At 37.7% G+C, this 14,445-nt stretch overlaps 1 protein-coding gene across 1 annotated transcript; it reads left to right on the top strand.

The window, feature by feature from the left end:
• Nucleotides 1–880: 880 nt before the first annotated feature.
• On the top strand, nt 881–8,673 carry LOC18429148 (RNA-binding (RRM/RBD/RNP motifs) family protein). The gene is made up of 12 exons (XM_006838440.4): nt 881–1,424; nt 4,025–4,569; nt 4,676–4,765; nt 4,886–5,125; nt 5,419–5,640; nt 5,760–6,081; nt 6,267–6,580; nt 6,683–6,801; nt 7,446–7,552; nt 7,665–7,741; nt 7,851–7,941; nt 8,130–8,673. The coding sequence occupies exons 1-11, from the start codon at nt 1,133–1,135 to the stop codon at nt 7,938–7,940; spliced, it is 2,418 nt and encodes an 805-aa protein (XP_006838503.1). The 5' UTR covers nt 881–1,132; the 3' UTR covers nt 7,941; nt 8,130–8,673.
• The last annotated feature ends 5,772 nt before the right edge of the window (nt 8,674–14,445 follow it).

Raw genomic sequence — 14,445 nt, 5'->3', positions numbered from 1 at the left:
TGACCTTAAAAAAATATAAAATTAAACTTTGTAGTGAGGTACAATTTTGCATGTTGAAAATACTTAGGATGGTGCGAGAAACTATTTTTATTTTTAATTATAAAATTTTGAATACCAAAAATAGTTAAAATCAAGCAGATTTATGGATGCATGAAAATATTGAAAATGGATAGTCCAGATAATGTGTTGCAAGATGTACTATTTTTAAGACTTGAAATTTTTATTTTCTCGATATCTATACATCTCGATGTCGAGATGATAAGTTAGATGTTTTTCCAATATCAAAACAACATTTTTCAAATGATTTTAGAGGTCCCTTTAATTCTATATTTTTAAGTGTCAACTTTATATAAATATTATTTAGTAAGAAAAGCTGCACTTCAATATTTATAAAAAATTATATTTATTGTAAAAAAATTTAAGATTTTAAGCCTTAAAATTAGTGTATATCATAACACATAATATTATGTAGACTATTTAAGTAATCAAGGTGATGTAAGAGCTATATTATATTTTTGAGCCACAAATTTTATAATTCTATCTTAAAAATAATTTAAAAAATATGATATAGTTTTCCATGCCTAAAGTATTTTTAAGACGATATTTTACCTTTTTTATTTTATTTTTTTTAATTTTTTAATATAAGACCCGGTCCTTATAGAAATTGGGACCACCTAATTTTTTCCTCAAAAGACCGAGGACATAGTAGTCATTGGAGACAAATAAAGAGTAACTTTCATCTATTTCAGATGGAGAAAGGTTAGTTGTCATTTTATCAAAGGATTGGATCAGTTTGGTCCGCCGAATCCAAAAAAATCTAGGGTTTCCCTGTATACAGATCGAGACGTCTTTTTATTAGGGTTTTTCTTTAGGGTTTTTCGTTTTCACCGCGACCGCCTTTCTCCCTGCAATTTCCCTTGATTTCTTCTATTTCTTCGCCCCCCCCGACCTAATATTTCATCTTTTCTGTGAAATTCTTCATCCTTTTTTAGGGTTTCCGTTTTTCCACCACCTAATCCTCCACTTTATTGGAGAACTTATTTCCTTTAGGTTTCTCTGCAATTTTATAGATTTTCTCTGCTTCTGCAGATTTATAGAGCTTGTTATCTGCAAGTTTTAAGGGTTTGAAGCAATGCCACCTCGTGCAGTGAAGAGGGGTGGTGGCACCCCTGGTGTCAAAAAGGTTGTAAAGGGTCCTAGAGCCTCAGCTAGGGCCTTGGCTCAAGCTCAATCTCAGGCACCCCCTCCTGTTGAAACTCCGCCTGAAAAGGTTGAGGAAGAGGTATTGCGGTCGAAAGAAGAAGTCTTACCTACGAAAGTAGAAGTAAAGGAAGAAGAACCAGTAAAGCCTGTTGTTGAAGAGATACAAACTGATATGGATCAACCTGGTGTTAATGGTGTAACTGATTCTTCTGATTTTAAAGGTTTGTGTGGATCTTGTTTTCTTTCAATCTTTCTTTATCGTTTTCCTTGTTCATAGAGCTACTGTCTTCTTGATTATTGTTTCAAACTGTAATCTTTTGCCTTAATTGCTGAATTCAATGGGGATGTCAAACTTCTTAGCTGTTGTTGTGCTAAATATTAGTTTTCTCAGTGGTATTCATTCATATTGTGATACCTCCTCTAAATTATTGCAAGAAAAATCATGGGTGTACTTTCGTCGTGCTTCTCTACATCTTTATTTGAACTTTTCCTTGTAAGTATGATAGGGATTCTTTTTGTTTTGAGGAGCACGATCTTAGGGTTTGATGACAGTTTCACTGTTGTTTGGATCAAATTTATTCTCACATGATATAGTGGGCTTCATACCTGTGCCTTTTTTCTGGGTTGTTTCCACCTTTTGATTAATGTGAAAGTGTCTTATACTCATGCTGTGTATGATTACAATAGACTGGTGAGCCACTCTTCCACTGTCCTATTTTGAGATCTATGGTTGAGATTAGCTGCGGTGGTCTCATCAACGGATCCACCGCCTGCCTTGAAAAGTATGGCAGATAGCCAGATATCCCTTCTGTGTATCTTTCTGTACATAGGTATCATCTTCTTTCTTTTTTGAGAATAAAAATACTTATTATCTTTATGTGTTACATTCTCTATATTCAATTTTGTATATACTACGAGATAAGGTGACAAACTATTTTTGGTCATCAAGCCGGACAAAAAAATCATATTACCTATATTTTCAGTGCAACCATATTGCCTTAGCCATTTTTCCTCCTTTTTAATATGTGATTTTGTGGGTATGCATGTGTCCATGTAAATTCGTGGTTGTTTCAAACATCCTGCTAGTTTTTTCTGAAAATGAGTGCTATACCAATCTTACATATATTCTGTGAAATTGTCATCCTTAAGACAATGGATTTTTATCATTTCAGCACCCAGGTTAACATATTATATAATTTGCATGACCTGTATAAGTCATGCATGTATCAAGAAGGTGGACAAGAAGCTCCTGTCTCCTGTATCCTACCGATCTTGTGAGGGGCCATGAATTTAACTGCTATGTAGAAGTTGTCATGGTGAATCTTATCATCCATTTCAAAATGGGATGGGATCCAGGAGCTACGAGGGTCATTCCTATGACTATAATATGGGTATTATGCTTTTACAAGACTTTTTTTTTTTCTGAATGAACATCGACATTGTAATAATATATAAGCACACGTGTCGAAAAACTTACGAGACGCTTTTACAAGATCTTTCCACTTAAATTTCAGAAGAACGCTTCATATTAATGGTCCAAATCATCCATTCTTCTATTCACAGAGTATGCCCGTGATTTTTTTAGATATCCGTTATGCTCTAAATATGGGATTATGGCTGTCTTCTTTATTTGCTGATTCTTCTATCCATCATTATTTGGTTTTATTCCTCTGCCGTGAATGGCCTAGACAGCATGTTCTAGAAAGGTACATAGTTTTTACTGTCATACCATCGGACCTTTCGCTGACCTGGACAGCATATTCTAGAAAGGTACATAGTTTTTACCGTCATACCTTTGGACCTTTCGCTGGCCCTTGCCCTAAAGATCATGTGCATGCTCTGTCCTAGGCATGCATATGGAATTTATGCCCAAAAGATCATTTCCCCGCATGCGCCTTGTCTGGGTTATGTTATTGCCAATATATTTACCCGGCCTGTATGCATCGTATTTGTTTTGTTGCATTCTTTCATTCTTTGTGGCCAGTGTACAACTTTATGTTATGCAAGATGACCATTCTATTCTCAAATATTTTAACATAACAGTCAAAAGTTTGGTCTAAGCACTGCTGGAATTCTAATACTATTATGTTGATACATCAAAAGATGGTGCTTCTTTGCAGTTTTGTGATCCATATATTGTGTCATACTTCCCCAATATAGTTCTATACTGTCTGCCAGCTTTTCAGTTACTGCATCCAATGATCTCTCATGGTTATCTCTATATAATGGTTTAGTCGTTGCCATGTTTGTCGATGCTCTTCTCATATGGCACTGATGTATAGTTTTGATATGAATATCCTACAAGTAAAAACCATCTTAAAGGCATTTGTGATCTGCCTAATGCCCTGTGATGCATAGATCCTATATGGTTGGTTTGTTGAATTCAGGTTATGATTTTTCTTTATGACCCTTAACTTTCAGAGGAAAAAGAAAAATCCATATCATTTCAAAGAACACTATGGCATGATCAATTAAGAAAAAAGAAACTGTCATGATATATGCGACATACAACAAGTAGAAATAGACCGGTCGAAAATGTAATTATGATCACATGTAGGACATCAATTATGAGACTGGATTAGGAGCCTAAAGTCAGTTCCTGTCTATCCACCGATCAGTGGTTCAAGATTGGCTCTCCTTGAATGTATGGTATTCATATAACAGGGATGTGGTTTGTACTCAGTTTCACATAATCGGGATCTGGTATGTTAAAGATGAAAATGTCCATGTCCTTAATTATTCTCTAACATACTTGGCAGAGTAGTGGGTGTATTGCCAAATGCTCTTGATAGAAAGCTTGCTATTTGATTGAAATATGCAGAGGAGAGCAAGGAAGTTTCTGATGAGGATGAGAAAGGTGAACGGCTAGAACTGGAGGACAATGAACCAGAGTCGGAGCCTGAAGAAGATGCAGGTGTAGATTATGATGAGAGAGGAATTGAGCATGATGACATCCAGGAAGAAGAGGAGGTCATGGGAGGTGAGGAAGAGGGTGATGTCGAGGAGGTAGAAGAGGGTGATGGTGCTGATGAGGAGATGGAAGATGGTGGCGAGGATGTTGAAGGTGAAGGGGAAGATGAAGAGGTGGAAGAAGAGCGTGATGAAGTCGCAGATAGAGAGGAAGAAGAGCACCATGAAGTTGTTAAGGAACGTCGGAAGCGCAAGGAGTTTGAGGTATTTGTTGGAGGGTTGGACAAGGAAGCTACTGAGGAGGATCTCCTGAAAGTCTTCAGCGAAGTTGGGGAAGTTGCCGAAGTGAGGCTGATGATGAACTTGCAGACCAAGAAAAACAAGGGTTTTGCCTTCATACGCTTTGCAACTGTTGAGCACGCTAAACGAGCTGTCACAGAACTGAAGAATCCAGTGGTATATATACTCTCCCCTTGGAATATAATGCTGTCATATATTCTATTACATAATTACCTAGTTGTATGGGGGATAACACCATCTCTTTATGACCTCTATGGTTTAGGTTAATGGGAAGCAGTGTGGGGTCTCTCCTAGTCAGGACAGCGACACACTCTTCCTTGGTAACATTTGCAAGACATGGACAAAGGAAGCTGTGAGTAATTGTTTGAACTCAAGTTGGAGTATTTGTTTTCATCCTTATCTTTTGTTTATATGTTTCCATAATGGTTGGTTCCAACGAGATATACGGCTGTTGTTTCAACCCTTTTTCCAGTTGAAGGAGAAGCTGAAACACTATGGTATTGAGAACATTGAAGATATGACATTAGTTGAAGATAGCAACAATGAGGGAATGAATCGTGGTTTTGCCTTCCTGGAATTTGCTTCCCGTTCAGAAGCTATGGAGGCATATAAGCGCTTGCAGAAAAGGGATGTTGTTTTTGGAACTGATAGGACTGCTAAGGTTGCTTTTGCAGATTCATTCATTGAGCCAGATGATGAAATAATGGCACAGGTATCTACAATTTCTGAAACCAATTTCTTGGAACTTTGATGTCATGGGCTACATAGTTCACATTCAATTAGTAGTGTCCTTATCTCTTGTATTTGTGCTTTTGTGTTCGTGTGTTTGCAGAAGTGTTCTTAGTTACTTTAGATACTATATGGTGCTATCTCATCCCTAGCCACTTGATTCAAATTTTCTTATTCCCAGTGAATTCCTCAGTTTTGAGTGGTCTTTCTGCTTCTGCAACAAAAAAGGAAAAAATAAATGAGTGATATTGGGATGAATCTTCTATTTTACTTCAGGTCAAAACAGTTTTTATTGATGGTATTCCTCCTTCCTGGGACGAGGATCGCGTCAAAGAGCTCCTGAAAAAGTTTGGGGATATTGAGAAAGTTGAACTTGCACGCAATATGCCATCGGCTAAAAGGAATGACTTTGGCTTTGTTACTTTTGACACCCACGATGCGGCAGTGGCATGTGTTGAAGGAATTAACAATGCTGAACTTGGTGAAGGCGATAGTAAGGTCAGTGTTGATTTTGCTTATGTGATTTCATTACATGTACTATGATATATTGCATTGTTGGCTGACTTCCTTTATGCACAACAAATGGCTCTAAAGTGATTCTTTGTGAATTCCTACAGGTGAAAGTTAGGGCAAGATTGTCAAGGCCACATCAGAGGGGTAGAGTGTCAAAGCGTGGTGCTCGAGGTGATTTTAAGGTTGGTCGTGGTGGAATGAGGGGGGCGAAAGCTCCTTGGGCAGGTCGTGGTGCTCCACGCTTAGAATCTAGGAGATTTCCTGCTCGTGTTCCTCGCGGGCTTGGGGGGCGTGGGGCTCCAATCCCAAGCCGTGCATTAAGGAGGCCTTTGGGTTTCAGAGACAGGCGCCCAGTTGCACCTGTGCCACCCGAGAGGGTTAGGCACTTGCCTCCTCCTGGTAGATCATATGACAGGAGGCCCCCTGGTATCTCTCTCTCTCTCTCTCTTACTCCCCCGCCCCACTTCTCTTACTTTTTGTATCAGTTCGAGGTCAGTGACTAGCGTTCTTTCCCATTCATCCTCACCTTCGTTTACATCTCGTTCTAGGTAAGATTGCTCTTGATATCTCCCTTGTTTTGTTGCTTATGTGAAATTTCTTGACTTGGACAGTTCCACCATACCCTAAGAGCAGCAAAAGGGATCATAGCAGGCGTGATGATCTGCCCCCTCCTCGAAGTCGAGCTGCACCAGAGTTTGTTCCTAGGGCACCTGTAGAGAGAAGGCCCTCCTATAGGGATGACTACCCTTCTCGAGGATCAGCATATTCTGACAGTGCTCCTCGCAGCGCTTCACGTGGTGCGGCAAGGAGGCCATATCCCGATGAAGGCTATGGGCGTCGTCTTGATAGGCCTCCAAGTTACCGTGAAGGGCGTGGTCGTGAGTATGATTCTATTTCTGGGTCTAAGCGCCCATATTCATCACTGGTGGGTATTAATGATTGTAATTTTTTACTGTTAAAATAAATTTGATTGTTTGGTGGAGTTGATTTATAATGAATATGTGATATTCTTATTGGATTCTACCAGAGTGATGCTACACCAAGGTATGCTGACACAAGTGTTAGGCATTCAAGGGCTCGTCTGGATTATGGAGTGGGTGGTGGTGCTTCTCAGTATGGAGATGGTTCTTTTGGTGAAACTGCAAGGTTCATTTATGAGCTATGAATCATATATACACTTCTTTTCATTCATAATTAGGGCGTGTAACACACTCTTGGCAGCCATAGCATACACTTGCTCCCTTGGTCAAAACACCCAATTAGGAGGATGTTTGATATGAAATTTGATGGGCCAACTCTGAATCACTAGATTATTAATTTCATTAAAATAATAATAGAAAAATTGATTTCTTGAAACGCATAGATCTGACAATCCAAAACTATGCTGCTCCCCTCACCCTTCCCCATTTTTTCTTCTGGTCACTATTTTTTTTTCTTCCAAGGGTGCTCACTAGGTTGAGTATACGTTATATCCCCAAAATTTTGGGTCTTCAAAATACTCCTAGTGAGGATTTTGCTGGAGGGAGCATATGTACAATTTTACTCCTTTTGGAGCATATGATCCTATTCATTGTGATTATGCACATTTGTCGATTTCTTTCTTTGAATATTATTTGCGTTTCCTGTAATCCCTTATCTTTATACAAAGTTAAACATATGAAAAAAAAAAATTTGTGCATTCCCACATATTAAAAAAAAAAATTTGTGCATTCGTCGATTTCTTTTGATGTAATTGTTATGTTCAGCAACAGTATCCAATGGCTTGTGCTGTTCTGGGATTTCATGTGCAGGCTTGGAAGGGGTTCGCATTTGGGCTATGGTGGGAGCAGCCGAAGCTCCATTTCAGGACATGATTCTCATGGAATGTACGACAGTCGTCATGGCATGGGTTATGGAGGTATAAGCTGTTTCTAGCTTTGAGTAACAGTTGCATGTGTTGGGCCTTTAGGAATTAGCTGTTGTTGCCAAACTTGTATCCTATGGTCACCTGGTCTTAGTTGTCTTTTCAGGTTCTGTAAGCAATAGTGAAGTTGGTGGAATGTACTCATCAAGCTATGGAAGTGACTACTTGCCTGGTGGACCTGATGTATGTTACTTTTAAATTTGCTCTCAAATGTTGTGTTTGTTATTGGTAGGCCTCCTGTTGTTTCTCGCATCTATTTTACACTTTCTTCTATCTTTTATTGGCTATGAAGGTGGGTAGTGGTTCTTACTCATCAATCTACTCTAGTCGTGGCTTAAGTGGTGGATACATGGGCGGCAGCGGTTCTGGTTCATATTATTGAGGTCTGGTTTTGCTCTGTTTCTCAGTTTGACATTCATTTGATTGGTCCTTATTTCTAGTAACTTAGGAAGTTTTTGTAATTTTTGCTGATGAGATCCTTCTTTGGAAGGCTACTTTAGTTTTGCTATGGTGATATAGTTGGCGAGTGTGGAGCTGTGTGGTCACATGTGATATTTTCTCCATTACACAGATATTACATTGCAGGAGGCTGGTGTAGGCTGTGGTTTAATTGAAGCTTATAACTGACGCCTACACACTTGGATAGAGGAAAGAATTACTAAGCATGTACATCCATCCTGTTTTTCTGTGTAAGAGGCTATTTATGTGGTTTGAGGTTGAGGGTCACACTACAGGCTTTGGGCAAGTTTATCTCTCAAGACAAGATTGATTCGAATTGAAGTGTTCTTCCTCTAGGGAACTTGAGTTCTTGATATAAAGGGAACTTTACCCAATTAAAGAAAGCCCATACTTGGTGTTGTATTATATGCCGAACGTTTTGCTCCGAAGGCTTCTCCATTGGAGGGATCATCAGGTTTTATGCATTGTTTCCAAGCATATGTAATGCATCTTAAACTTATTGGCTTTTAGGGCATGGAACATGAGGTTTTATGCATTCTAAGTTCTCTACCGAAGGACCAGGCATGGCATATAATACATGTTAAACTTAATGCCTTTAGAGGCTTTTCCAATGGATGGATCATGAAGTTTTATACATTCAAAGTTTGACTTGTAAAGTTTGAGATGCTTTATATTGTTGCTCTGCATTTTGGCTGTTTTCTTTAAGTGGCAACAATCTCAGTATGGCCATGAGAAAGAATCAAACTGGCAATGGGGTTCTCAATTATGCTACATCTCTATGTTCTAATCCAAAGTGGAATGAGAATTTGATTAGTAAACCATGCAATCCTAAGGACTTGCACCAGAAAAAAAGGGGGTCTGACAAGAACAACAAATTTTCTATCTGAGGCATGCATATTCACTTCCAGGTATGAGCTTGTGCTAACCCATAAAAAAGAGGCGTGCCCTTGCTAGTTTTTCGGGTAAGGTGAAATTCTTGCCATCTCCAAGTATACCTTAGCATGCATGTGTTCTTGAAGCATTTTATGAGATGGTTGTATATGGAAAGTGCTTACTATGGCTGTGTTCATCTCAACTTCTGGTGCTAAAAACCACCATCTTTTGGCTAACTATTGAATGGTATCATAGATGTAGCCACTTGAATCAAGTGCTGAATAAGGTTTGTATTTTTTGGGAATTGGATGCAACTAGTTAGGAGATAGAGAAAAGGGGTGAGATATTGAGAGGTGTTTTTCAAGATGAGATGATTGGCGTGGAACTGGAAGTCTTGTAGAGGGCAATTCATGGTTTTCTATCTCTTAGATATGTAGGGGCAACCCTGCACTTGACTTCTATGTTCTGAAGTAGTGGTGATCTGGATACATGTTCCCTTCTGTGTTTAAACTCTTGAAGCACAAACTTTTTAGATTGCTGGGTGTCTGTCTTGTTGCAAAGCATTTTTTTCCCTTTATTGTGAAGTTACTCCCCCCTGCGGCAGGGTTGGAGGATGAATACTTGATTACCTCATCAGCAATACTGTTGCTTGACTTGGAAAGATGCCAATCAGAGTCTTATTATGTCGGTATGAATTCACTGATGAGGAGAAGAGCACCCTATGACTTGACAATATTTTGCACAATAAGGATAGTGTCACTTGCATGATCTCTTTTGGACTGGTAATCCTAGGTCATCGGGTTTTAATATTTGTTCTTTTGTTACCATTGCTGCAGAAGTGCAAATTTTACCGATTGTGGTAACACGAGTACCTTTCCTTGAGTTAAACTAAAAGTTGTTAGGTGGTTTTTGCTTAGGGAAGATACCTTTAGAAAAATGAAAGATCAAATTTGTCATGAGGTTGGATTCGTCATCAGAATGAGTCGCACTCAATGCTATGTTCTTGAAAGGTTCCCAATTCATTGCTTGTGGGGATTGAGTTAGAAGATACTCTCCAAGGATTGAATTTAATGTTGCTTTGGAATAGGAATCATGAGCATTAGTGTGTCTGAGTGCAGTAGGTTCCCCCCAAGTCCCAACAATATTCACCTGGTGAACTCTGCTGCATATTGTAAGAGCTGATGATGAGGCCAAGTATGTATTGAGCCTCCCAGATATTCAATTTAACACTAATTAAAAGTTGTTGATTATGAGAACATTATTGGTTTTTGAAACTTAAAAATTTGAATATAGAAGTGTTTTCCCTCTCTTGAGGATATGAATACGGGGAATGTTTTTCATAATCTATTGTATGGTAGGTAGTTTTTTTTTTTTTTTTTTGAATAATTGGTAGGGAGGGTTTGTTGCAAGTGGAAATCTACATTTTTGATAGTGGGTAGATTTGATGTTTTGAAATGTCCAGTTGTAGCAGTTTCGAGATTTGGCATGGCCTGAGCTTCGATTTAAGTATGACTTGATGTCGTCAGTTTGTACCTGTTCCGACAAAAAATGGGGTGTCCAATTTAGTGTTAGTTCATTGTTGTGGTGTGGCTATGACACAATATTTAAAGTATTTATCTCTATGTTTTAGGTGACTAGATTGACCTTTTAAGTAGCCTTGTCTCTTTCGGGATTTTAGACATGTCCATTTTGTAGATGACATCTTTCAGGACATGTCCATTTCATAGAACGAATCTCTCTGGACATGTCCATTTCATAGGAGGAAGTTGTTCTGTGCTAAGAGGTACTGTAGATAAAAGTTATTGGACTGGTCTTTTGAAGTAGCCTTCTGGCCTTCAGGCCATCCCACTTCGAGTCATTTCTTAATTTAGTTTTCTATGAAGGAAGGGCTATAAAAGAAAAGTTAAAACAACCCAAAAAGATACTCCTGGAGATGGTTCAGTTCCTGTGCCAAATTAGTGAGCCACTAAATTGTGGCATACAAGCGGCAGTACTTTTATGGGTAATCCAATGGCAGGAAGCGAAGTTGAGATATACAGGTAGCAGTATCGGTTAGAAGAAAGTGTGGTGTGCTCTTGTTCGAATTTGTTGACTCTTGACTCTGTTGAATGCTAGGCTCTGATAAATCTGTTTGGCTGTATTTCCTGAGTTCGTTTGTAAGAGAAACTAGTATAGATGGGCTTGAATTATCTCTTTGAAAAGGGAAGATATTTGGATTTGTTACGTGTAGAAGGGTGTTATCTGGACATTTACAATAATAATTAAGATTACTCTTTGATCTCGCTCTATATTTGTGTGCCCGCATGCGTGTGTATTGGTGCTATGGGGTGCTTGTGTGCGTGCATGTATTGGTTCTATGGTAGTTTCTTATCATTGAAGGTCAACATGTGACCTTCTGATTCTGTTTGTATGCCCGGTGACCCAGTCCTCACATGAGGCTTCCATGGGTATTGGAATGATGTGCTGCACTTTGGAACTTTTTATGAGTTGGAGCTTGATCTTTAATTTGTATGGAAACTATAGTTGTCAAGGCAGGGCTGGACGGTCCAGTTGGATCGGTTGACCGATCCATCTAGTCCAAAAACTGGGTTTGGTCGAAAAAATGTTAAAATTAATGTTTAATCGGTTTTGGTATGGGTTCAACCGGCTAAATAGAGTTGGGAACAACTTCTCTTGTAGTATATTGATTATTCTTGTTTTTTTAAATCTGTTCCAAGCTGTTTGACAAGTTGTTGGGCCAAATCCTTCGCTGGCTGGTCTGATTCTTGTATCATTGATGGAAAAATCCAAACTATTGCTGATGGATAAATGAAGTGAATAGTCTTCTCTTCCCCATTCATAGTTTGGGCTCTGGGCTCTGTTCAAATGATATGTTTATTCCGATGAACCTCAAGCAAGAATGATTAGGGTATTTTATTTACAAATCTTTATACGGAACTGTGTTCCAACTTTGAATATTTTGAAAAGAAAATAGAAATAAATCATGATAATTATTGATGGAAGAACAGAAACTATTGCTGGATAAATAAAGTGAATGGTCTTTTCTTTCTTCCCCACTCATGGTCTGCGCTCGAAGGACTTCCCCACTCGTCCTTCGGGCTAGAAGGACAAGCGCCTTTTTTTTATAATTTTATTCCCCTTTTCATAATTTATCCCCTATCGAAGAAATAAGAAATTTCAATAAGCCAAGAAAAGGAAAAGGAGATATTATCCCCATGGAAGAAATAAGAAATGTCAATAAGCCAAGAAAAGGAAAAGGAGAAATAGGAAATGTCAATAAGACTGGATAAAGCCAAGAAAAGGAAAAGGAGAAATAAAAAATGTCAATTAAGACTGGATAAGCTTTCATAGGTTTAGTGGTAAAGGGTGAGACAGTTTTATGAATTGCGGTTGTTAGAGAAAGGTTGTTCGCCTTTGAGGCTCATCATTCTTGGAGCCAACACCAAAACCCTCGACCCTCCATTATAGCCAAAAAACCAACCTAAAACTTCCAAGCCAAAAATCTCACAAAGCTTTCTCCCCAACCACTGAGGTGTAGAAACGAAGTTTTCTCCCCAACGACTGATGTGTAGCAAGGATAAGTGCCACTTCCAATATAAATCATGAAAGCCAGTGGAGCTGCCATGGATGTCGGAAAGTGGAATCGGAACGTGTGACTGAGTGAGACGGCAATCTAAGTCCGTAAGCCAAATGCTGACATGGATGTCGGAAAGTGGAATCGGAACGTGTGACTGAGTGAGAGGGCAATCTAAGTCCGCAAGCCAAATGCCACGTATGACAGGGCCTTTAAAAGATCCTATTGGGTAAAAAATGAATGTGAGGATTTGTGCTGCCCGAATCTCAAAATTCTATATATTCTGTTATTTTTTGTAACTTGGTACGCCTGGCAGTCGAAAAATTCTTTTTCATTTTTTAAAATTGTAAATACTTTAAATTTTTGTTGTTAAACTTACCTTTTTTAATAATGAATATTGTTTTAATATATATTTTTTACTACATAAGTTCACATTGTGCATATTTATATTGCCCGCCATGTGCATTTGCAAACAATATTTAAAATATAATTAAGTTTAATAAAAATTAACTAGAATGCCCTTAAAAATTTCAAAATTTTATACTGTTTTGTTATTTATTTATTTATTTTAATTAATTTCTAGTATTTTTTTTTATAAATGTGTGTTGGTGATAACTATCAAATCCCCAAATATGATTTCTATTTGATGTAAAGAAAATAAAAATATAATGCACACTCACAAAAAGTGGGATTTTAATGTAAAATATAAAATACAAATTTCTATTTTAAATTCTGATAATAAAAATATGATTTTATCGCAAACTTCTCAAAATAAAATTAGATATATTTAGGAAGTAAATAGAATATCCTATAGTTTATGCTTATGTCTTTCTTTCTTTTCCGTGCTTTTTATTTTCCACAAATATCCGTTTGTACGAAATTATTGGTTATGGATTGTTGATTGGAATTTCAGTGAGCAATTTGAAACTAATAGTTCCAGGCTACTTTAATCTATCCTTCCATCTTTGTAAAGAACCACTTCAATACCTTACAATGAGTGGTTGGGACTATTATTTTCGGATCATTTTGATTCCTTACTATGAGCGGTTCAAAACTACAAAGAATGGTATGGAATTAGTTCTGGAATTCTTTACGATGAGCAGTCTGGAGCTATTAGTTCTAGATCACTATTCCAATACAATTAATAAGCAATTTGGATCTAAGAGGTCCAAACTGCTTTAATTCCTTGCAGTAAAGATTCCAGAGCTATTAGATCCCGAACATTTTGATTCCTTACAACGATATGGAACTATTTATTCTTGATGGCTTTGAACCCTTATAATAAGTAGTTTGGAACTAATAGTAAAGTTATTTTGAGAAAAATCAAACATAAAAAGAGACATGAGCAAAAAAATTGCTGTTAAAACTTTTTTACATTTTGATAACGTTAAAGTTAATAGTCAACGAATTAGGAGCCTATGCCTATCATTCATAGCGGAAAGTGACGAATTAGTAGCCTATCATTCATAGCGGAAAATGAGAAATGACTTGCGCGTGGGTGAGAAGACTATCTCAGCAAGTGAGAGATTTTACAGGGTACATTTTTTAATATTTTGAGAATACGAAATAATTGTTCTTGGTAATGAATTTCAACAAATAAGTAACCAAAGGGAAAAAGCGAAAAGAATTGTTTAAGTGAGAGGGATTTTACAGGGTACACTCTTTAATATTTTGATAATATTATTCAAGTTAATATATAATATATGCTCTTGGAAATGAATTCCAACAAATGAGTGGCCAAAGGGAAAAAGCGAAAAGCATCGTTTAATGTATAGAAGAAATATATATAATTGAAAACAAACTATGATGAAGATGATGAAGAAAGGGTCCATCATTCATTCGATAATTCCCTCCCTCAATGAAAGAGAGACAGAGAGCACTCTAGCTTCATAACACGCCTTTTATGGAGTTAAATCATAACATCGATGCTCCATGGCAGGAGTAAATATGAAACGTATAGGATGCACAAACGGGATTTCCA

The sequence above is a fragment of the Amborella trichopoda genome, chromosome 3 (genome assembly GCF_054954075.1).
Source record: "Amborella trichopoda isolate Santa Cruz 75 chromosome 3, AtrichopodaSantaCruz75HAP2 v2.0, whole genome shotgun sequence".
Lineage (NCBI taxonomy): Eukaryota > Viridiplantae > Streptophyta > Magnoliopsida > Amborellales > Amborellaceae > Amborella > Amborella trichopoda.
The sequence above is the reverse complement of the archived record's forward strand: the minus strand, read 5'-3'. Positions and strand labels throughout refer to the sequence as shown.